At 40.3% G+C, this 23,458-nt stretch overlaps 1 protein-coding gene across 2 annotated transcripts in view; it reads right to left on the bottom strand.

Moving 5' to 3' along the window:
* Positions 1 to 23,458, bottom strand: part of LRP6 (LDL receptor related protein 6) — a 120,634-nt gene that overhangs the window by 17,648 nt on the left and 79,528 nt on the right. For both annotated transcript variants that reach the window (XM_051770758.1, XM_051770759.1), the window contains 8 exons: positions 20,580 to 20,796; positions 18,979 to 19,268; positions 15,305 to 15,531; positions 12,239 to 12,423; positions 10,234 to 10,560; positions 6,705 to 6,907; positions 3,696 to 3,907; positions 3,312 to 3,502 (listed from right to left, as the gene is read on the bottom strand). In XM_051770758.1, coding sequence (XP_051626718.1) covers positions 3,312 to 3,502; positions 3,696 to 3,907; positions 6,705 to 6,907; positions 10,234 to 10,560; positions 12,239 to 12,423; positions 15,305 to 15,531; positions 18,979 to 19,268; positions 20,580 to 20,796 — 1,852 coding nt within the window. The remainder of the gene's footprint in view (positions 1 to 3,311; positions 3,503 to 3,695; positions 3,908 to 6,704; positions 6,908 to 10,233; positions 10,561 to 12,238; positions 12,424 to 15,304; positions 15,532 to 18,978; positions 19,269 to 20,579; positions 20,797 to 23,458) is intronic.

The following is a 23,458-nucleotide window of genomic DNA, read 5'->3' as shown; positions in this document are numbered from 1 at the left end:
ATCTAGGCTTATTTTTCACTTTTACTTCAGCAGACAATAGTTTTACCTGCGTTCATACACAGAACAATTTCCAGCAAGTTTTTATATCTAGTTCTGTAAGAAATATACTAGAATAACTGAATACCATGGGGAAAAAATCTACCACATCTCTACCATCCCACACAAGATAATGTAACAGGACAGAAGACACATGCATTTCATGATTTTATACTCTGAGTAAATTCTATCCCTCTGCTTTGTTTAGTAGCAAGAAGAGGTTTTTCGCTTGTTGAGAATTTTATGAACAGTATGTCAGTGATGACGAGTAACAAACAAATTCGATGGTGAAAAATGTATTTACCTCCTTTTGCTAAATGCACACAGAGCTCAGAAGTTAAGCAACCTTCCAAACATTTACTAAGTGTTAGAATCCAAGCAGAACATGGAAATTCAAATCACCTAGACTGGGGTCTCACCCACCACTTTGGAATAACATCAGCAATGGTCTGATTAAGAAAAGATGTTGATGGATTCTGAAGGAGGTTATACACTGATGTAGAAATTAACAGACTGAGTGATGTAAGTCAATCTAAATAACTGCAACCATCTATTAACACCCATGAACATGACTAATTGAATAGGGAAAAGGTGAGAAAACAGAAACCTGAATCATAAGGAGAAAAGATAAGCTGGGAATAGGGCAAAATGCAAAGATGACAGTAAGAAATACAAAAATTAAGACATTGACCTACCCAAATGGAGTCTATACATGCCCTGCTCTGCCATGACCATGTCAATCAGCATGGCATTTTGCAGTATGCACTCAGAAGCTTAAAATTTTCACTTCCTTAATGTTTTAATCTTTCTTTTTAATATTCATGACCAAGTGTAACTGACTATTTCTGACTAAAACAAGACCCTAAAATCCTTTCTTCCATAAACCAACAATAAAATCTGAAGCTGACTCAGAGTGCTAGTTTCCTTTATTGGGAATGTCAGGTGAAATGGAGACATGATTAAGAGGAGCTTTGTCTCCTGGCATCACCATCCTCTCTCCAGCAATACCTTTTACCAAAAGACTTAACCCCAACCAAATAAATACAAAAATCAGGACACATCCCATAGCTCATTCTATTTACAAATAAAAATTACTTAATTCCAGAACCATTAGACATTTCCAAATCACATTAAATTTTCTGGAACAGAAGAACTAATTTCCAAATAGTTTCCATGGCAGGGAGCTAATTCGAGTCATCTTTTCATAAACCATGTGAAGACTCTGGTTAACTCCAGTAGGATCTCCTATTTGGGCAGAATACCAAGTCCTAACTGCATGCCTGAAGGACAGGGAGGAAAAGAGACTGCATCACATAAAAGGCATTCTAACTGTACTTGTCTTTATGAGTACTGGCATCTACAGAGTTGACAGAGCAAGAGACTGTGAATGTTTTAAATAAGCTAACATGCAGAAAAATTACTCTGCTGGTCAAAAGAGCCTATTAATCAGCATTCCTAAGCACAGGAATGCATCTCAGCAGTTAGCAATTTATCATGGTGATTACAGCAATCTATTTGTGGTGCAAATGCCAAAAAGTAAGAGAGGTTCTGGAATGATTTTAGTTTGTGTTCTTCAAAATACGGTGAGCTTTTACTATAATCCAACACTGGTGATCCAACAACCACATATTTAAGAAAAAAGAAAAGCAGAATCATTAAAACCATACTGAACTGGAATTTAGACCCATCTCCTTCTCTGGTGTTTTAGTTTTGGGCAGATAACAAACAAAGAGAGAAATAAAGCATGGTGTAATATTCTGCCACCTGTTACTCTACTCATGCAAACTCTGGATCTGGGACAGCTTAGAACATACTGAGCTACACCACCCCAATTTTTTTTTTTCCAAAAATAATTCACAAACTCAGGTTATGTCTTACTGTTTTAAACTAGTAAACAATCAGGATATTGCAATTCATTAGTGACCCTGAACCTTCCAGTGACACACCACTGAAAAAAAATTACTATTTTTCTGAGCCTCAATTCCAACCATCTAGAGAAACTGAAATGTTTTCCAAAACAAAAGCTTATTCTAGCAACTTAATATAAGGTTGAAAATCACAGCAGTGTCAATGGGGTTACACACTGATAGTTTGAATGAAGGTATTGTGTCATAAGTGACAAACATTACTACAAACTATTGTAACTCTTGTTAAGTTCTCAAACTTGCTCACAGATTCCAAAGCGTGTCCTTATTTCCTTACATGTGTACTTATGCTTATGACAGTAAAAAACACTGCTGAAGTAGAAGGACATGCACTATTCAAATTGGGGATGGGCTTACCGTGGAGGAAGGAGAATTTCAGCTCCTGTCGTCCAGTAGCAGGAGTGAGATATGGGCATATACCCCATCAGCTAACAGAGATGGGTATGTGTGTGCTCAGAACATGCTCTCACTTAAAGCAGCAACATCTGGCCTAATCCATATCACAAATTACTACTGATGCTATGTGAGGCAGCTGAGCTGATCCAGCAGTTTGCTGGATTAGGCTAGTAAATGAAAGACATCTCAGTCTTTCTCACCCAATCTGGACCACTTGATTTTTCCCTCTTCTTTAACTCCACTTCTGGTTGCTTGCTGGACTCCTTCCTGAACCAATTCAGCTTTCCAAGCCAAGAGAACACCATTCTCTATTTTTCTTTTTCTGTATACTGTTTTTAGGTTATTATTTTGCTTATCTGGTTAAGTGAGCTGAATCAATTCATAGAGGTCAGACAAGCACCATAACCAACCTTAGGGAGTAGGCAAAAAGAATCCCATAGCTGGAGGAGGGAGTTTTTTGTCTTTTGAGAACAGACATTAGATCTGCTTAATTCTTCTCACATCTTTTCACCCTAAATGATAGGTGCATAGGTAACCTGGACACCTGTTGCTTTAATTTTGCTGGACAGATTGTCCCACCAACAGGGAACTTTTCTCCAACTGACAAATTACTGCACCAAAACCAATGCCTTTAAAAACAACCTTCTCCCTTCCCTCTCCAAAACTGCTGCAATTTATTTGTGAACTAACTTTGGGAAACCATACTAAGGTCTTGCAGGGAGAAACTGAAGTAAATAGAATGTGTAGCAACTAATAATGCAAATCACAGATAGAGGCATGAAACTGTAAGGGCATGATGCACGAATCATGCACATTCCTTGGCTGGGAATTCGGGGAGTGATTACAATCATAGTACAGACTGTTTATAATAGGAAGAAAAAGATGACACCTTTCTCTGCATTCCCCCACACCCACACCACACAAATGAATCACTGAATTAAAGTGCTACTCTACCTGACAGGTCACTACTTTCAATTCTCCGCAGATCTGAATCAGCCCAGAACAACTTGCCTAGCTGGCTGTCGATAGCTAAGGCTACGGGCTTGCTCAAACCACTGAAAAAAAGGACTTCTCGTTCAGTTCCATCCAGTGCTGCTCTCTCAATTTTAGGAGACCTTTCCTGTAGGTTGGTGAAATACATGTACCTGGAACAGGAAGGATTAGAGGAAAAAAAGTTTATTTGATCTTTCCACAGTTTTGCTATAAATCCAGGACATCTTAACAAACGTCAAAGTTAGTTTTATTCTGACAAACAGAAACCAAGCGGCGGCAAAAAACCAACTTGATTCTCAAGCCCTTCAGCCTGAATTTCCCCACATGACTATTTCAGCTACATACCCTTTCTCTGGATTCACCACAATGGCTCTGGGCCTATCTTGATCTCCTTTGAGCACCACTCCCATGGGTCTCCCATCCACGCGTGTCACATTGATCACATTGGTAGCTTCGCAGGTCCAGTAGATGTAACGGCTGTAGATGTCAATGCTCAGGTCATAAGGCTGCATGTCTAGGTTCTGATTGGGAACTGGGCTTGTCACAACAGTGAGGCTCTAAAAAGAAAAGATAAGTAACACACAGAAGAACATTTAATAGTAATAGAACATGAATAATTATATTTGCTATGGCTGTACCATGTACTGTTCAGAAAAAGGAGACGACCAAAATACTACCATAAAATATGGCAGAATAAGGAGAGACTTAGGTCCCATTGTCCCACCAACACCTTTGATAATATATAGAAACTTAGTCCTAATGGTTTGTTGCAATGGCAATCATGTAAGCTGGTTGCAGCTCATAAGACTTCACAAGTTTGATCAGTAAGTCCAAACTGTGTTGAAGTCCAGGGTCAGATTCTGTATTTCCTCTGCTTTTTTGACAACTCTTAGTTTGGTCTGGATAGACCCAAACTCAGCACATCTAACACTCTACAACAGAAATACATCACCACTAATTCCCAAAGCTGCAGCTGAATGGATAAAAACACAGGCAAAGGGAGGCCAGACGACACTTGAAATTCTTGCCTCATTCTTGTCCACCATTGCTGCCATCTTACTTGGGGGACATTAGGGTGAATGGGAAGGCAGCTCTGCCAAAGACAGAATGGATATCAGCTGGCGTACAACAGTGACTTCAGAGCACTTCCAGCTAATACCTTACTAGTTCAAAATTCTTCCCTTCTACTGGTCTAGACTTCTGGAGTCGACATGCCTTTTTTTTCTTTATTATTATCTTTAGAAAGAACTTAATGAACATCTTTCATGAACTTTTCAAAAAATCTGAAGAGGATCAGTAGATCACTAAACATGGGCCACATAATTTTTTGGAAGACATGTTTTGAGGTGAGTTGCTTCCACTATTTCATCCCCAAATTAGACTTCACCAGGAAATTCGCCTAACTTTATTTGGCTTGTCACCTCTATGAAACGGTGTGCCTTCAAGTCTTACATTTGTTTATTCTGCTGACACTGGCAAAAACATGATGCCTGATTAGTTAAGGCTGAGGGGCATTCAGCAGGATCCAGTTATCACCACACCCACGACCAGAAACCACAGTCTTAAAATTAAACTGAATATAGCACATCTATGTTGTTCATCTGAACATAGCACATCTGTGTTGTTCATCTTCATTTCCTGCTCCTCCCATATTCAAAAAAATAGGAAGAAAAAAAATCTATTTTAAAATGTGAATAAAGTAAACAAGTAGTCACTGCTCACAATTACCCTCACTAAACCTGTGTATGGGGTTTGTGTGGCAAGGTTCTGGTAGGGGGAGAGGGCTATAGGGGTGACTTCTGTGAGAAGCCGCTGGAAGCTTCCCCATGTCCAACAGAGCCAATGCCAGCTGGCTCCAGGACACACCTGCTGTTGGCCAAGGCCAAGCCCATCAGGGATGGTGGTAGTGATAAATGTGATAACATATCTAAAAAGGAAAAAAAGTTATTGGGCAGAAGTAAATGTGGCCAGAGAAGACAAGAGTGAGAAATATGTAAGAGAAACAGCCCTGCAGACACCAAGGGCAGTGAGGAACGAGGGGCAGGAGGTGCTCCAGGCACTGAACAGAGATTCCCTTGCAGCCCATGGTGAGGCTGCTGTGCCCTTTCAGCCCATGGAGGTCCACGGGAGTGCAGAGATCCACCTGCAGCCCAGGGAGGACCCCATGCCAGAGCAGATGGATGCCCAAAGGAGGCTGTGACCCTCTGAGGGACCAAGGCTGGAGCAGCCTCTTCTTGAAAGATGGCACCCTGTGGAAAGGGACCCAACTGGAGCAGTTCGTGAAGAACTGCAACCTCTGGGAAGGACTCATGTTGGAGAAGTTCACAGAAAACTGTCTCCCGTGGGAGGGACCCCATGCTAGAGCAGAGGAAGGAGTCCTCTCCCTGAGGAGGAAACAGTGGTAGAACCAATGTGTGATGAACTGACCATAACCCCCATTCCTGTCTCCCCATGACACTGGCAGGGAGGAGTTAGAGAATTGGGAATAAAGTTAAGCCCAGGAAGGAGGGAGGGGTGGAGAAAAGTGTTTTTAAGATTCTAGGTCTCATTATCTTACTCTGATTTTGATTGGTAATAAATTCAATTAATTTCTCCCAGTTGAGTCTGTTCTGCCTGTGATGGTAACTAGTAAGTGATTTCTCTTTGCCCTTATCTTAACCCATAGGCCTTTTGTTATATTTTCTCTCCCCTGTCTCGCTCAGGAGAGGAGTGGCAGAGCATCTTCAGTGGGCACCTGGCATCCAGCCAGGGTCAAACTACCAAAACCTGTATTACCTTTTGCCGTCCACCCTACTCAACTTTTTCTGTATTCCCCAGTCAAATCCATTTTCCCAAACTTGCTACATCTCTTACAGGTCACTAGTTTCAAGCTCCTCACTCAGTGCCCCAGTGTTTTACAAAAACTCTCTTCCTATCTGCAGCAGAACCTGGGAGGCTCCAGACACAGCTGTGTGCTCACGAAGTCCCCCCCTCTTCATTTGAGAGCCACTGCCTGTGCACCCTGCTGACACACCTTCTTGCTCACACACTCCGTTTCTCCCAAGAATTTTCCCTTCCATGTTTCGTATCTCAAATGAGGGCTTTGAACAGCTTCCAGACAAAAGACAGCATTGAGCAAATAATGCACTGTGAACAACAGGATCTTTGAGTTGGCCTTGGTTTTCCATGATTTACTTCTTGCTGCACCTCCCAGATTTACTGACTGAGGACTCCAGAAAACTCCAGATGCCACTTGTTTTGCCAAGTAACATTAAACTACAGGAAATCTGTGTACCTAAATTATTCATGTACAATCAGTCATTATTTGGCATAGAGCATGCCTAAAGTTTAGTAATTCCATCACCATCAGCATACCTGGCTGCCGTCTTCCTGTGCCTTCCGGATGATGTTCTGCCGAGAATCAATCCAGTACAGCTGCTTATCCAGGGGATCATAATCAATGGCTCGAACATTCCTGAGACTGTGGATGGGGAGTATGATGTCTGGACTCTGCTGCTCATCTATCACCATGCGATTAATCGCACTCTTCTGACTGAACAACAAAAACGTTGTAGGAGCTTGACAGGGTTAAAAACAGAAAGGGGGGTGGAAGGGTTACACACAGCAATAAAATTGGACATTTTTATGTTTAAGAATGACAGCTACTATACAAAACCAGACAGTACCTGTTATTTCATTCCCTTTCTCCCTCTTTGCCAAAAACAAACAAAACCCCAAAATAATACATAAAAATCCTAACCTCTGATGAATTTGAAAAGCCTTTCAAGTGATCTCTTTTTACTCTAAATGTCTGTACATGGAAGTGACAGGCAAAGATAAATTTTGTAAGTGGATGGACTAGTGAATGTGAAGACTTCTGCCAAAATCACCTCAAAGAAGAATGGTCAATCATGCCTCTCAAAGAACTGTCCATTTTCTTTCTAAAGGAGTCTCAGGAAAAGCAGCTCACTGTATGAAGTTGAATCCTCTGCCAGGTACACTTCTACTTGCAGAGGAAGGTGAGAAAAAGCCAGCACTGATTCCTTATTTAGAGGTTTCAGGGCAAAAGAGATTGACAGTGGTTCAGTCCTGTTCCCACAAACCTTCTTTTTGCCTGCACTGGAATGAAACAAAAACTAATTCACAGGAAAATCTCTTAACTGTGTGTGAGGCTGTGTTTTTGGAGAAAAATGTATTTGCTCTTCTCAAATCTATGTATCTTTATTATTTCTAGGTGCTTATCTGGAAATAATAACCTGCAATCTGAAAAAAAATAAATCTGATACTCTGCTCCACATGCCCAGCAAAAATTTCCTGGACAGATAGTTTTTTTCCTTAGAAATGCCATTTTGCTGTAGTTTACCAGCTGTACATTACAGTAAGTGCACAAAGCATTTAATGCATTGTTGAAAAAAAATATCTCTGTATTACATAACTGGGTCAGAAATCAGAGGAGATAGTTTAAGTATTTTCCCTTTTCAGAGGGTTCTTTTCAAGAAGGGGTTCTTCTTCACCTGAAGCCACTGCTGTGCAAGATGTCACAAGAACCAGCAGTCAGAAATGCAGTTTGAAGCCTCCCTGAAGTTTGTACAATCAATTCTCTTACAGCACAAGTCTGGAGAGAGTTTAGCAGTAGGAGTTCAGAGTTTAGCAGTTTTGCACTTATTTACAAGCCTGTAAAACAGGTAAGGCAGCACCTGGGAAAGGGGAGGAAGCAAAAGTCTCCTAGAGAACATCATCACCTTGCTTTGTTATTTTACAATACGCTTTGAATATCTATTCTGACTGCTGGGAAAAAAAAGGCAGAGAGGAGTTTCCTTGGTAACTAACACACAGACCTAACATCCTAAACATCCTATAACAATCAGGCCTAATTGCAAGGTACTTTTGCTTTCTGGAAAACCTGTATTTTCCCTCCAAGTGTTTCTCCAATAATTTAAACTGCTTTCTACTTAGCTCTAAACTGTAGAAGAAAGTCCAAAACAAACAAATCCCCAACAAGTTTATATGAATGTGTACAGCAAAATAATAGATTCAGAACACATGAGAATTCTTACCAAGAAATGAAAAGGCAAAAAAGATTAAGACAAAACAGTGCAGGTAAACATATCATGATAAGAACCTAAAATTATTTCTACTTTTCCCCAAAGACACTCACTTTCCAAGATTGCCTGGCTTACAACTTTGAACTGATGGCTCATTATAAAAAGCAACAGCAGTATTTCTCCCCTTGAGACTCTGCATCTCTGAAACCGAACCAATTTCAGAAATGCCTTCTTAGTTTTCATCATTTTCCCTCCCAATAGTCACATATTTTAACTGTATTTTTGACAGGCAAAGGGAGTGGAATGAGCATGTCTCCTATGTAACCCTGCCTTCAAACTTCATGACACGTGGTAGGTCTGATGAGAGACCAGATCTCACCAGAGCAGTATGTCCTTTCCATAATTAAAAGAACCTATGCACACATGAGCAGGGTAATCCAAAAGGGAGGGCCTCTAGGCTAATAATGTTCAGGAGTACGTAAGCCGAGTTAAACAGGCAGAAAAAGTTAAAATGATTCATTCTGCGATTATAGAAGCCAAAAAAAAAATATATGCAGAGAAGCCTAAATCTCCAACTACCTACAAATGAGAAGCTGGAAAGTTCCCAGGTTTGAATATGACAGAGGAAAACTCCTAACACCACACAAGGAGCCTCGAACCGTACTGTGGGGAAACGGTTCTATTTGCTCACAACATATTTCCTATATTTTACTCCTTCGTTTCCAAGAGCATTTTCACAAGCAAACATGACCTTTGATCATTTTGCTACTTATTCTCCACTGCAAGTCAAATTCCTCCACTTACAAAAATCACAGTCATCACCAGAGAGGTGCCAGCCATGCCTTTAACTCGCATGAATGTGTGACCCTGTCAAGAGTGCAAGAATTTAGTTGTCATGCCATTGTCATTACCACTGTAATAAAAAAGGAAAGGAGAAGTACAAGACACACGGGAGGTGGAAAAGCAGAGTTCTTTGAACAGCATAGTTTTCAAAAAATGCCATGAGGTGGCATTCGTGGAACAATCTGTCCTGCTTTTGGCTTTAAAACAACAGTTGGATTTTGCTACTCATGCATAATGTGGACAAGATACAATCTGTCTCTTGGTACCATGAATCTCTTCACCCACTGGCTAATCTGAATGACACCAGTGGAAATCAGCCATCCAGTGTAGTTGCCAAAATTATGACAGCTTCACTGGCAGCCAGCTATTGAGAGATGGATAAATTATTTGGTTAGAAACTAATTACACACAGCCTGAGGGGCCTCGTGTTTTGTATTCTGCTCAACAATAAAGAAAAATGGGGCTTGGCTGCACCGAGATCAGAAATCAGACTGCTGGGGAGGCCGTGGAGCTGAACCCATCTTCACTGAGGAAGAAACACTTTTCGAGGTATGACAGTGGCCCACCTCAGCATCTCATCAGCCAGAAAACACAGCTACCACAGAATTAAATCCTGACCACCTAAAACCTGCACAAAATCCATAATCCAGACCAAACTATCACATATCCTTTATGTCAGGCAAGACTTGAAATAAATAAGCAGATAAATAAACAAGCAAGTAAGCACTTGAGGAGGGTATGACAGACATACAAAACCAAAAGCATTTTTAGCCTTCCTGTTTAAATAGATGTAGCTGAGCCATTGAAAAGGTTCACTAACAGCCATTCCTCTTATTTGTGATACTGGTATATTGCAAGACTATATTTTTATTTCTTTCAATATTCTCTGTTCTCTTAAAAGTCAGTAGGATTTTAGTATTATAAAGCTGTAAAACTACTCTTTCCTCCAAGTGTAATGCAATCTGTTACTAAACACATGTGCTTCTGCATTTTCATTTTCATTCATTGTGGCTTACCACTACAGGTCCTGTTGTCAGAGTTCAAGGAATAGTGAGCTGGGCAGCCACAGACAAACCCACCAACGGGCACTGCTAAGCACAGGTGAGAGCAGTGACCGTTGCTTGAGGCACACTCGTTCCAGCCTGCCTGCCTGGATGAATGGAAGACCAAGATGTCCATAACGTAATCCAAATGCCCCTGGATGATCGTTCGGTTCTGGCCACTGGTCTTGTTGGCTCGTTCAATGCTGCGCCGGCTCCAGTCTGTCCAGTAAATGTAATCCTGATACTGAGTCAAGCCGAACGGGTGAGGCAAGTCATCAGCTATAATCTCACGGTCAAGGCCTGTTTCCAAAAAGGAACAGAGACAAAAAGTAGAATTATATGCAGACAAACAATATGCTGCTGAACATGTCCCTTGTACAGAAAGGTCAACACATGATTACTATAAAGTTACGATTTCATCATTAAAAGAGTAAACTATAAAGTAATGCACAATATTCAAATGAAATCTCAGAGCCTATCACAGAAATGCTGCTTGCCATTTACAGAAAAGAATGTATTTTGTTGAAGAACAAAGTCTCAATTTTGAAAATTATCAGGGTTCTTAGAAAGATTCTGTCCTTTCCCTCCTCCCCAAAACAGACGGGGTCCTCAATTTGATGCAGGAACCTGACACTATATTCTCAGTTCAGCATCTCTTGCACCACATTTGGGTCTCTGCCCACTGCTTACAAAATTAAAACTGTTATGAGCTTAATGAAATTCTACATTGCATTATGAAAAAAATTAAATGCACAAGGTTAAACTAACCTGTCTCTGCAATGTCACAACAGGAATGAGCAATCAGAAAGCCAAGACAGGAAACAGTTAATTGTGTACACTGTAGAAACGTTAAGAGACCATAAGGTGCAGGACATGGGGGGGGGGAATTATTTCTACCATGTTATATCAATCGCTTCATTGCCACAGCACCTCCTGCTGTCTAGTCACACAAAATGAAAGGGAGATTATGAAGCAAGAAGTCATTCCCTCTTTGCACAGAGAAGTCAAGGATGCATGGCCCCACACTCTGCCATCACTAGCCACAGGCACAAGGGAAAAGAAATTCAAACGCCACGTCCCGTTCCACGTTACGCAAGGGAACACAGAGCCAGCCTCCACAGCACACCAAAATAAGGAAGAAGCTGAAGAATAGTTTTCATATTACATATAATTCCCATATTGCATTTTCCTGTTTTGATTTTTTTCTACCTCTGTTCCACTATTGCAAGTATACTGTTTAAACTCCTTTAGCCTTAAATACTGGCTAGTGTTAATGCTAGTCTGAATAGTTTGGCACACAGCAAGGCAGCCCACTCCTATGAGTGCCAAGAAATTAAAAAAAGGTACTGTGCAAATCTGAGAGGACTTGGGTCCTCAATACGGTACCCTGAGACGGTGAAAGAATAAAATATTCCACCTCCATTTAGCTGCAATGACCAGTTTACAAAAATCATCACAAAACACCCCAGTACAAGAGAACTCCCCTGCTGACAAGTACTAGCCAGGAAAAGGTCCTTAGCATGAAGAATAATGGCGGGAAAAATGCCTGGGGATACTAACAAAGATTTAAAACCAAACTGTATTAAATTACATTGTGAAAAATACTGAATAAGCTGTTGTTATCTTGGCTTTCTCTCTGCCTTTGTTATGTATTTGTCAGTGCTCTTCAGAGTAGCAAAACAAGACCCTCCAAAACACTGAAAGCTGACAGCTTTGTCCTACATATAACTGGAAATATGTACGCCTTGTATAATTTTAACATTCTGAGAAACTCTATCATCTACAAGAAAATTGCTAGATCTTGTGTTACATGAACATGGATTATAGAAGCAAACGTTAACACCTCGTGAGTTTGGAAAATTTTATTTTTGCCTCGCAATGCGTATCTTTGCATTATTTAAGCAACAATCTGCCACAAGGAACAGAGAAAAAGCAGCTGCATCCTCGTGGTGGTGCTGCGCGAGGCTCTGAGGCTCACCCAGCATGTTGGAGGATTCTATCAGGTTGGTATCGAGGTCGGTCCAGTACAGGCGCCTTTTGGCATAATCAATAGTCAGGCCGTTGGCACGTCCCACATTCGGTACCAGGGTAGTCCGCTCGCTGCCGTCCATAGCAGCTCTGTCAATCTTTGGCTTACCACCCCATTCGGTCCAGTACATAAACCTGATTAAAAGAACAAAAGCAAGAAAGTAATCACATCCAATCCAAGAGAACTCGAGAGGAAAAACAAAACAAAAAACCCTCAGAAAGACCAAGAGAAAAACAACAGCTGTAAATTTGAGCATTTATTAAGCCCCATTATGCAAAATGTTTTTTTTTTTTCAAAATACAAGCAAGGAAGTGAGTCAATAAGCTTCTAATAGTATTTTTTCTGCTTGGAGCTGGACTGTATGACAATACTTCAGTAGTAACTAATCCATGTATGCCATTTAGGAGGCAAAAAGGTGGCAGTTCGGCACCCTCATTTATACCCAGTTATTTAGCAGGATATTTTTCCATGGCACTTATCTTCTGTTTCTAGTCAGTTGTCTATCAAAGGAATGCAAAAAGGTAGGTATCCAGGGTACTTTTGTTAATAGATGCCACTGTGTCCTAGTTAGGACAGCTGAGACCAGTTCATCACTGGATGGGTGTAACCCAAAACTGTGTATTCTATAGCCTTCCATGCCATTTCCCAGAAACTGTTATCAATGAACCATTTATACTATCTGCACATAGAGCCTGACTCCTCAGGCTATAAACTAGGTGCTAAGAGGCCTGCGAGATAGGAGTTGCTCTTGCTCTCACACCCATTAAGGAACCCCCCACCCTGAGGGAGGTGCTGAGCATCCCTACCTGAACTGGAGGATATATAATCTTGGAGTCTTGGGACCTTTGGAACCACTCGTGGGATCCAGAGGAAGACTGCAGATCACCGCTCTCAACCAGACTGCAGACCACCACTCTCGACTGGACTGCAACCACCACTTTTCAACCAGACTGCAACCATCACTCTCAACTGCACTGCAATCACCACTCTTGACCAGACTGCAACAGCACTCTCACCAACAGGTTTTCCCCTCTCCTTTTCCTTTGGACTCAGGGGGCCCAAAGAACACCACTCTGTTCATGCCCCAGGGTGCTGGGTTATATATTTGGGTTTTGTGGGTTAAAACCAATTGTTTGTCTGTATAATCATACTTATTGTATTATTTTATTAAATTATTATTCTGACTTATAATCTCTCTTTTGAGTTCATTTCCCCTGTTGGTTTACCTTTAAACCAGCACACACTGCTCATCTCCACACAACTAAATCAATCAGCCATGTAACAAGTGTGTTACATATCAGCCAAGAGCAGAGTAACACAAAATTGTATGGCATTTATACCAGAGCAAAAGTACAGACTATTACATACTCACATGCCAGTTTATGCCTCATTTGGCAGAAGGATAGACTTGTACATATTTACATTTTCTTTAGACACTGTACAGTAGAGTAAGCTGTATATTTGATGACTAGTTAGTCACTTCTTCCAAAAGTGGAATGCAGCTCACATGCAATGTTTACACCTTTCTGCTTTAATATCTCTAGTAACAAACACCTGTGAAGTCTTTCAATTCCAACCAACTGCACAATGAGAAAAGTTGCTTCAAAAACTGATGATCAAGGGGGAGTTATTCTTTAGACACTAGGAGTACTTGGAAATCTTTTCTTAAAACTTTTGCAAGTATTTTGTATATAAATTTTGCAAGTTGTACATAGCATGGAGCTAAGTGTTAAAATTGCCCTCATAGTAGCAATGCCATGAAAACTTCTATATAAAGTACAACTACACTATAAGTATACTTATATAAGTACATATATATATATATAAGTATACAACTATACTATTGCTATAAGGAAAAAGAGAAAAAGGGCTTTCCTACTCAAGTAATTTTTTTCTGATCTGTAGTAAAGAGACAAAGCATTGAATCATAATAATCCTTGGGAAAAACCTATTTCCAGTGTACAACTAGAATCATCCATAGCAACCTCTTGTTACAAATGAGTAACTGTATCTAACAATCTGGTCTTGAATTCCCTTTGATGTACTAGTCCAGGCAACCCCTGGCAAGTCAGGGCTGAATGCAATATCTGAGTCCCAGTAGCAGCAGAGCAGAACTCTGTCAGGGAAGCACTGTGACCATTGCCACCACCTTGCTGAAATAAAGTAGGAGGAACATGCATTGCTGCAGCTCTTGCATTGTTGTCGGAAACTGTGATAATCTCATAACCTTTGTAAAGGAAGTTCCTTCTTTTGCAAAATAAAGAGTAATACAATATTGGTATAACCTCAAAAAGCTTTTGCAGTAATTATTTAATGTCAAATGAGCATTTCATGGTAGAAGAGCTATTTTAGAAGCTGAATAGTTTACCTCGTCATGCCCCACTCCTTCCTCCCTCTCTCTGCTTATTTGCCCTACTTTTGCTTTTTGTAATACACTTGAATCCAACTTAGAAGTTTCTTCTCAGGAAGTCTTTAATTTTGGGGATAGGTGGATATAATTGTTTCCTCTCCTCCTCTATCACTGCTTCCCTTGTCCATACCAACTAAAAAGGTTCCCTTATCTGAAGAAACAAACACCTTCCTTATTCTCAGACTATAACCTGCCCTTCTCTACTCTCAAATTAAATCATTTAATACCTTTATGGACTCTAACTTGTGATGAAAAAAATCCTAATTTTTAAAATGATAAATATATTCATTTCAATACTATAGTATTGTATTTGAATTAATGAATTCCATAAACCTAAAACTACTTTGATTCTGTGGTTAATGTAAACCTAAATATAAATCCCTTTTTAATGAGCTGCTCTGATTTTTTTGTTTGTTTGGGTTTTTTTTAGTATTCTTATTGATTATTCAGGACATACGGAGCACATTCCTCTAAATTACCAGGTTGTATTCCCCAGCTCAGTTCTCTCAGGGTTTACACACTGTGCCTAACTAACATGCCCTAGAGTAAGCATTGCAATGCTGTTTTTCACTGTTCATAAACATAAAATTAAATCAGCAAGTTACCCCTCAGCAGGGTCCAATGCCAATGCCCGGGGACTGTCTAGATCTTTCCACACCAGCACCTGGCGATGCTGCCCATCCAGCTTTGACACTTCTATACGATTTGTTCCAGTATCAGCCCAGTACAGGTTCTTCCCCAGCCAGTCCACAGCCATGCCTTCAGGGTAATCCAAGCCAAACTCCACAACGTGTTCCAGTGCGCTGCCATTCATAAACGCTCTGCTGATGGTCTGCAGGGATACAGAGATACACAGGCAAATTAGAGATTTTACCACTCTGTCATTGGGCTGGCTGTTTCCTTTGTTGCATTTTAAACACTTTCAGATTTTAGACATCTCATAGGAAAGAGGATCTTCCAACACGCTCCTTATTTGCAAAGCAAACAATGCTGCTATTCAGAAGTAATGATTTACTGTGCTCTACGAATGTATTCTGTGTCAATTAGAATGGCATTTCACAGGGGAAATAAATGGGATAACTAGTCTGGTTGAATTAAGCAGTCTACATGTCAAAGTGATCTTAATAACACAGTGCCAACCTTGAGAGGGAAATATTTTGGCTCTCCCAGGACTATAGAAAAACATCAATGTTATAGCATGGGACACTATTTAAATCAGCCTAATGAAAAAGTTTAGGACAGAACAGCAAACACAAGGAAATAACCAAACTCCCAATGAGCACAGTAGAGTAAGTGTTTCAGTACTGACGGCTAAATTTAATTTCACTAAGCAGAATTGCTTCTTGTATTTTTATTCCAAAGATTTTTTTTTAACTCTTTGCCATCAGGATCAGCCTGTGATAGCAGATACAGCCAAAATTATATTTTAATAATATATTAGAGTCTAGGCAGTTCCTGGTAAGCCTGTAAGTAAAGGACTAATGTTAGGAAGGTATAAAATTCTTTTGGCAAACATGGGCCACCTTTCTATGTCCTTAATATTCCTATCTGCATACACTCCTCACTCACTACTCACCAGAAGTTAAAAAAAAACACTGATTTTTTTTGTTTACTTCCCAGTTTGAACACTACCTGATAATTATGCCAGTTTGTGACATTACACAATAGGGAAGTTTATATCTCAGTCTTCATCTGTATTGCTTACACAGTTCAAATGAGTACCAATGCCTAAGAGTTCAGCCAAGTCACCTCCTGCAAAGTCACTTAAACTCTGTGTTTTTAACTTTGATGATTCTTTACTTGCAGAAGTCCATAACTTATTGTTGGCACAGGGCTCAACTCAATTACAGAAAAAGTCATTAAAAACTAAATTTTAGTGCTCACAATTCTGACTAATTCTACAACCCATGAAAAACAAAAAGGAATCACTAGCCTCACTAGTACCAGAGAAAACAAATGATACACAGATTTCATCACTCAACATTTAAACACCTACCCTCCACCTTTTCTGATTTGTCAGTCTAGACCTGTTTCATAAAATCTGTGACTCATAATATGACCTATGTGCAGTATCTGAAAGTTAATAAATAGGCAAGACCCATTTTCACTTTCTGAGCCAAGACAAGGCTTCCCCCCTGTTAGATGTATTCAGTAAAACAACTCTGACTGCTGAAACCTCCTGCCATATGGCATTCTTCTCAGCTTTCTACAAAAAGTAAATGTTTGCAAACTTATTCTTTATGTGAAAATGTATATAGTAGATTTAAATAACATTGTGTGTTGATCCTGACTGGATGTCAAGTACCCAAGAGAAAATATAATGAAAGGCTCGGGGGTTGAGATAAGGACAGGGAGAGATCACTCACCAGTTACTGTCATGGGAAAAACAGACTCAACTTCGAAAAAATAAATTTATTACCAATCAGATCAGAGCAGAATAATGAGAAATAAAACCAAATCTTAAAACACCTTCCCTCACCCCTCCCTTCTTCCCAGGCTCTATCTCACTCCCAATTTCTCTACCTCCTTGCCCACAGTGGCATGGGAGGATGGGGAACGGGTGTTTGTAAGACCCCAAGTTTTGAGCTACGAGCTCAGCAAGCGAGTTTTAGTTTAAAAATATACAAGGCTCCATCAATATGTGCTCTCTGGATTATTAGAAGAGCCTTCAGTTCTTTTAACATGTTAAGAGAGAGCTCAAAAGAGAAAAAGCTTCACACATTTTCTCAAGGGGTACTTTTACTGGTGAACTTTAGGAAAAATAAGAGATCTTGGTAAAATTTAAAGGGTGGCATACAACCAAAATAAAGCATTCAACAAAGCACTGAGTTAGCACATGCTAACACATACAACTTAGCAAAACCCAACCCATTCGGTATCCAGCTATCCAAAATAATAAGAAAGGAGATTAGAAGAAAGATTAAAGAAAGAGAGAGAAAAAGAGAAAATTATATAGCTACCACCAGAGTCCTGTGAGACTCCAGCTTTCACGTGGCCAGGTGGTAGGGCTTGAGCAAAGATGGAGACCACATGCTGTTGTCTTTATTTGCTCTGGCCTTCTGTGGCCTCCCAGGCAGGACTTCTGGCCCATTGGCCACTCTGGGGAGGGGGGAGGGGTGGTGCTCCCACCATGCCAGCCAACCTAAGGCAGGGTTAGGGGTTCCAGGGTGTGGTATAGGCTGTGCTCCTGGGCTGCCTTTGACTGACAGCTATTCTGGCGTTGCCTGGTGAGACTCACAGGGACTGGGAAATGGGCATTACCTCACCTCCATGAAATCGCCTTGCCCCCCCCCCTTTCCTCCTTGAGTTGGTCCAACACAATAATTAATACAATAATCCAGTGTTTCACAGGGTTGTGGTCAGTTCATCACACGTTACCTCTGCTGCTCCTTCCTCCTCATGGGGAGGACTCCCCCTGCTCTGGTGTGGGGGACCCTCCCAGTATGAGTCCTTCCCTCAGATGGCAGTTCTTCACAAAGTGCTCCAGCATGGGTCCCCTCCAAAGGTCTTTCTAGAACAGGCTACTCCAACCTGGGTCCCTCAGCCCAGGCTCACAAGTCCTGCCAGCAAAACTGCTCCAGTCTGGGCTCCTCAAAGGTCTGCAGGTCTCTGCCAGGAGTCTGCTCCAGCATGGGTTTCCCACGGGGTCACAGCCTCCTTCAGGCATCCATCTGTTCTGGCATTGGGTCCTCCACGTGCTGCAGGTGGATCTCTGCATCCTCATGGACCTCCATGGGCTGCAGGGACACAGCTGCCTCACTGCAGGCTGCACCATGGGCTGCAGGGGGAATCTCTGCTCTCGTGCCTGAAGCACCTCCTCACTCTCTTTCCTCACTTACCTTGGTGTCTGCACAGCTGTTTCTCTTTCATATTCTCACTGCTCTTTCCAGCTGCAGTTGTGGTGGTTGTGGTAACTTTTTTCCCTTAAATACTTTACCCCAGAGGCTCTGCCACCGTTGCTGAAAGGGTTCAGCCTTGGCTAGGGGCAGGTGTGTCCTGGAGCTGGCTGGCATTGGCACTGTTGGACATGGGGAAACTTCTGGCAGCTTTTCACAGAAGCCAACCCTGTAGCCCTCTCACTACCAAAACCTTACCATGCAAATCCAATACAAACAAATTCTAGGAGAGAATGTAGTGTAACAAAAATGTATGCCATTCTTAGTTAGAAAATGCTCTTTTACATATCCCTTGAATTTTGTGAACTGCACTTATCAATCCATTCTAAAGTATCTCAAGAAGGTTGTAATAACTGAATAGCCAATATGGAATAAATCTCTACCTTCAGTGAAATGTCAGTCCAGTAAATGCGATTGTCTGTCACATCAAAATCCAGAGCGGAAGCTTCCTTGACTCCAGTGAGCGGGATAGCAACGTTGTTGTTGTTGGTTTCTAGAGAGATTCGTCTGATATCTGCTCTCCGAGAAAACAGCAGGAAAGCTTCTGGGACGATGCAGGTCCTCATGTCATTGATGAGCTCCAAGCCGATGGGGCAGGCGCAGCGAAGGCCTTGTGGTCTGTACAGACACAGGTGGCTGCAGCCGCCGTTATCTTCCGCACATGGGTTTGTACCTAAGCATGCAGTAAAAGCAAAAGCAACCATTGCAAACCGACTTCAGGTGAAAGGCGAAGCTAGTCCTCACATGCATCAACAACACTATGAGTCTTTAAGTAAACATATCGTTTTTCTCCTTATATTCTCTGAATAAATTAATTTTTGTTCATTTCCTGTAATCCTTCAGACAGACGTTACTCTACTTGGCTAGAAAGCCAGGGCTTGTTTTCCTTACCCCATGAAACAAGCCCAGCATTATGGAAAAGGATCTGGACTTCTACAGCTACTGAGAATTCCAGTTCACAGCACAAGCACTGAAGCATGTAAGCAAGTGTATGTTCTGCTGCTTTTTACAGTACACTGGTCCAGTTACATTCCTACAGCCCAGGTGCATTCCTAGAGGTGAAAAATTTGCCCATCTATTTTCACATCCATTCAATGGTCTCTTCTCTCTAGGATGCAAGTGAAGCAGCTCTTTGCAATACTCACTTGTGTACCTGCACGTGCTGCAAATGCACCTACTAAGAGATGCTTGGCACTCACGAGTTCCATTGGCCAAACAGTTGGAAAGAGGGCTGCAATTAAAGCACATATACCTTGGGGCACCTTGTTAGTGTGGCAGTAGCCATGTAAAGATATAGCTCAACTACATTTGACTACTTTCCTGCAGTACAATCCACACATGGCAGCAAGAAGCTGCAAGCCTTACCCACACAGTAGAATATTCAGGTAAGGTGATGAGTTCTGTGATGCTACAGTTACACTGCTACCAGTGTTTGGATAGCCTATGACAGCCAGTTTAAAGCTAGATCCTCCTTTTTTTACACCAAATACACTACAGGACAGGAAGTACTTCTAATTATTTTTAAAGATGATTTTCTAGCATTAATGTGAAAAGTACTTAACAGACTCAAACCAGCTCAGTCTTAGCTTTTGCACACTGGGAGCACATGCTCAGATTGCAAGATGAAGAGTTGCTACAGCTGCAGGTTCATAAATAGTTAGCTGTTACAAAAAGAAGATTCATTTTCCATGATCCTTCTTTTCTTCTTCTGGATCCAGGGCTGTTCAGATTTACAAGCTGTTCCGATTCCCTAAGAAGCAGAAAATTACCTGGTTTGGGGTGTGCCTGGTTGTTTTCCAGCTCAATATTCTTCCAAGTTAGAGAACTGAAGCACCTCACACAAGACCTAACCCATCCCATCAAACTGCTGCCGGCAGTTATCATGCAATAGAACTGCGTTCTGTCCATTTCTAAAAATCTGCAGAATAGCACTGCTGAAATTTTCTATTTCATTTTCACTTGCCTCATTAGAATTTTTACTCACCAATTATCTGGTGAACATTTGTAGCTTTTAGGCCCATTAGATCAGGCAGTTGATCTATGATGATCTCTCTCTCTGCTGTGCGTTTATGCACGCGTTCGATGCTGCGTCTTTGCCAGTCTGTCCAATAAATGTAGTCTCCCAACAACGTGAATCCAAATATATGAGGCAGTTTGTCCTCCACCAGAACTCTTCTACCAGTTCCATCAGTATTCATGACCTATGCACATATACAAACACAAATTTATTAGGTATATAGAATAAATCTGCTGCTATTTGTCAGATTAATAAACTAGCTGCTCCACACTTAGATTTCAAATGAAGAAATAATTTCCTATCCATTATAATGCTATCAATGTTATACAGCATCGTAATAAAAAAAAAGAGACTATATTAAGGGGCACTTACTCTAAAAGCCATGGAGGATCCCTTATTTATAAGGCTAGTCTCATAAGCAGATCATAATACGAAATTATGACACAACACTCCTTACATCTGCTTTAGGAACTATTATTATGTAGTAGTATTTACACTTGTTAAGCCTCTTTTTTTATTTCTGACATGAGTTTTGGTTTAGTTTTAAATGGGAGACGCTGTGTTTTACAGGAATGAAGATAAACTTACAAGGGTTAAGGAATTCTGGGTCAGCTTCTTGTATTCCACAGTCCCTCCCAAGTGAGCTTTGCCCAGGTTATAGAGAGCAATAAGAGGAAGCCCCACATAAATACTGGGAGTCAAACAGTCAAGACAATCTACAGAGTATATTTATATTCCCAAGTCTGAATAAGAAACCAGTCTTACATTCTTCAAAATTAAGTACATTAATTTTTTACTACAAGGAACAGTAATAGTCTGTAAATAATTGCATGCCTTTGATCAAGACACTTGAATTTACTGTGTCATTTTTCTCTACTGCCAAAAAGGAGTAATACCTAACTTCCTCAAAGAGGCACTGAGAGGATTAATTAAACATATGTATGCATTTTCAAGTGATCAAGTACCTTATGAATGCCAAATATTATTACAAAAAGTACCATACTGACATGAATGAAGAGTCCTGTGTTTTAAGAAAAGCTTAAAAATTATTCAGCATGGTAATTTTTCAGAAAAAATCTTCTGAAATATTCCTACTTGTTTCAAATTTATAGCTTGAGCTTACAGCATGTATACCACCCTTCCAAAAACAGAAAAAAAAACCCCAACCAACCTTAATATAAAAACTTCCCAAAATAATATGATTCACAAAATTCAAGATAGCGTACTAATCCCTGAAACATTTAAACATCCTTCCCACTGCCCAAGGATTTCTAAGTAAAGGACTAGAAAAAGAATGATTTACTAAATCACTGTTTTCAAATCTCTCTCACTTGCCTTGTGGAATTGAGACAGCCACAAACAAGTGTGTATGACTTCCCTTTCTTCCCAGGGCTTAAACTCAAAGACTTGTGTAATGACAACCTTCAGGATCAATTGATTTAGAAAGTCAGACTAGATGGATGATAGTTTTCATCCAGAATAATTTCCTAGCTCGCAAGAAGTGTAAAGGTCAGTTTGGAGCAACTTGTACCTTTTGCCTACCCAAGCACATACGAGAAGAGAGGAAATGAATAGAGAAGCAGAACTGAAACACACCTTTCCCAGCATACAGTATAACGTACACATTAATAAAATATTTATAAATTCTCTAAAAATGTGGAAGAAATGCTATAATCTTCACAATAATTTAATTTCTCCTTAGAACTATTCCTTGTCAAACTTCCTGACATTATGGCACTTACTCTCAGTATATTTGAATGGGAATTGAATTTTTATGTGCACATTTCCCACAGAAAAATCAAAGGGGTTCTGTATACTTGCTGGTTTGTAGGAATAAGCTCCATATCTACTTAAGAAAAGCTCATAATTACTTTATGGCATTGGTTTACCAAAAATCTTCAGTCTAGCAGTGTATGCTTCTACAAATGCACATGTATCTCAAAAATAGACGACTCATCTGTGATGACTTGTTTCCCCCTCCCCTTTAGACTACAGAGATAAGCCATTTGTTTGCAACTAATTAATACATGGCAATTAGTGCTTGCTAAGCAGACTAAAAAGATACACAGGATGTTGTAAAGTGAATCAACTAAAACCACATAGTAATAAGCAATAAAACATCACCATCACAAAGCAGTATCTTTAGAAATTACATTTTTTGCCTTGTACTTATAAAAGAAAGAAAATCCTCTAATTAAGGAAGAGCTTAACTACTGGCAAAGAGAAGGTGTGGAGTGTGAGATGAACTTTCTTTGGCAAACATTAAAACAAGAGCTGTTTAAGTAAGCTTCCCCCTATACTGAAGAAAGTCAGGAAAAGAGAACAGAGGACTTAAGGATTAAGTATCTGCTTTTAATTAATTTTTGGGTTGACTCATACAGGCTATTTTGAAAGACACTTATATGTCACCTACACAAAACATGCACCTATCTGAAAGTACCTACACATACCTGCCACCCTGCTCTCACTGCAATTTTACCTGAGCACATCTGTGAAATCTTACTTAATATAAACATCTGCCCATTAGCAGCCAGGTACCACCATATATATATATACATATATATATATATACACACACACACACACTCATATGTATACATATTTTTAATTTTTTTTCCATGGCACCATATTGTCTGCACGCACTTTGGCTGCATTTTAGGTGATTTGAATAGAATTTCAGCCATAGGTTACAGAATCAAGCAGTCTGGTGTAAGGCAGAAGGAAAGTGGCAAGGGATGTAGGGATGATACATATAACAAAAACAAAGAAAAAAGAAACAATCACTAATTAATCAATTTCAAAGAATTCCAGCATCATCTTTTCGCATACTGAAATTCAGACAATAA

This window comes from Manacus candei, unplaced genomic scaffold (genome assembly GCF_025592945.1).
Source record: "Manacus candei isolate 608988 ecotype Guabito, Panama unplaced genomic scaffold, ASM2559294v1 h1tg000124l, whole genome shotgun sequence".
Classification (NCBI taxonomy): Eukaryota; Metazoa; Chordata; class Aves; order Passeriformes; family Pipridae; genus Manacus; species Manacus candei.
Note: the sequence above shows the minus strand (reverse complement) of the source record. Positions and strands in the feature narration are given on the sequence as shown.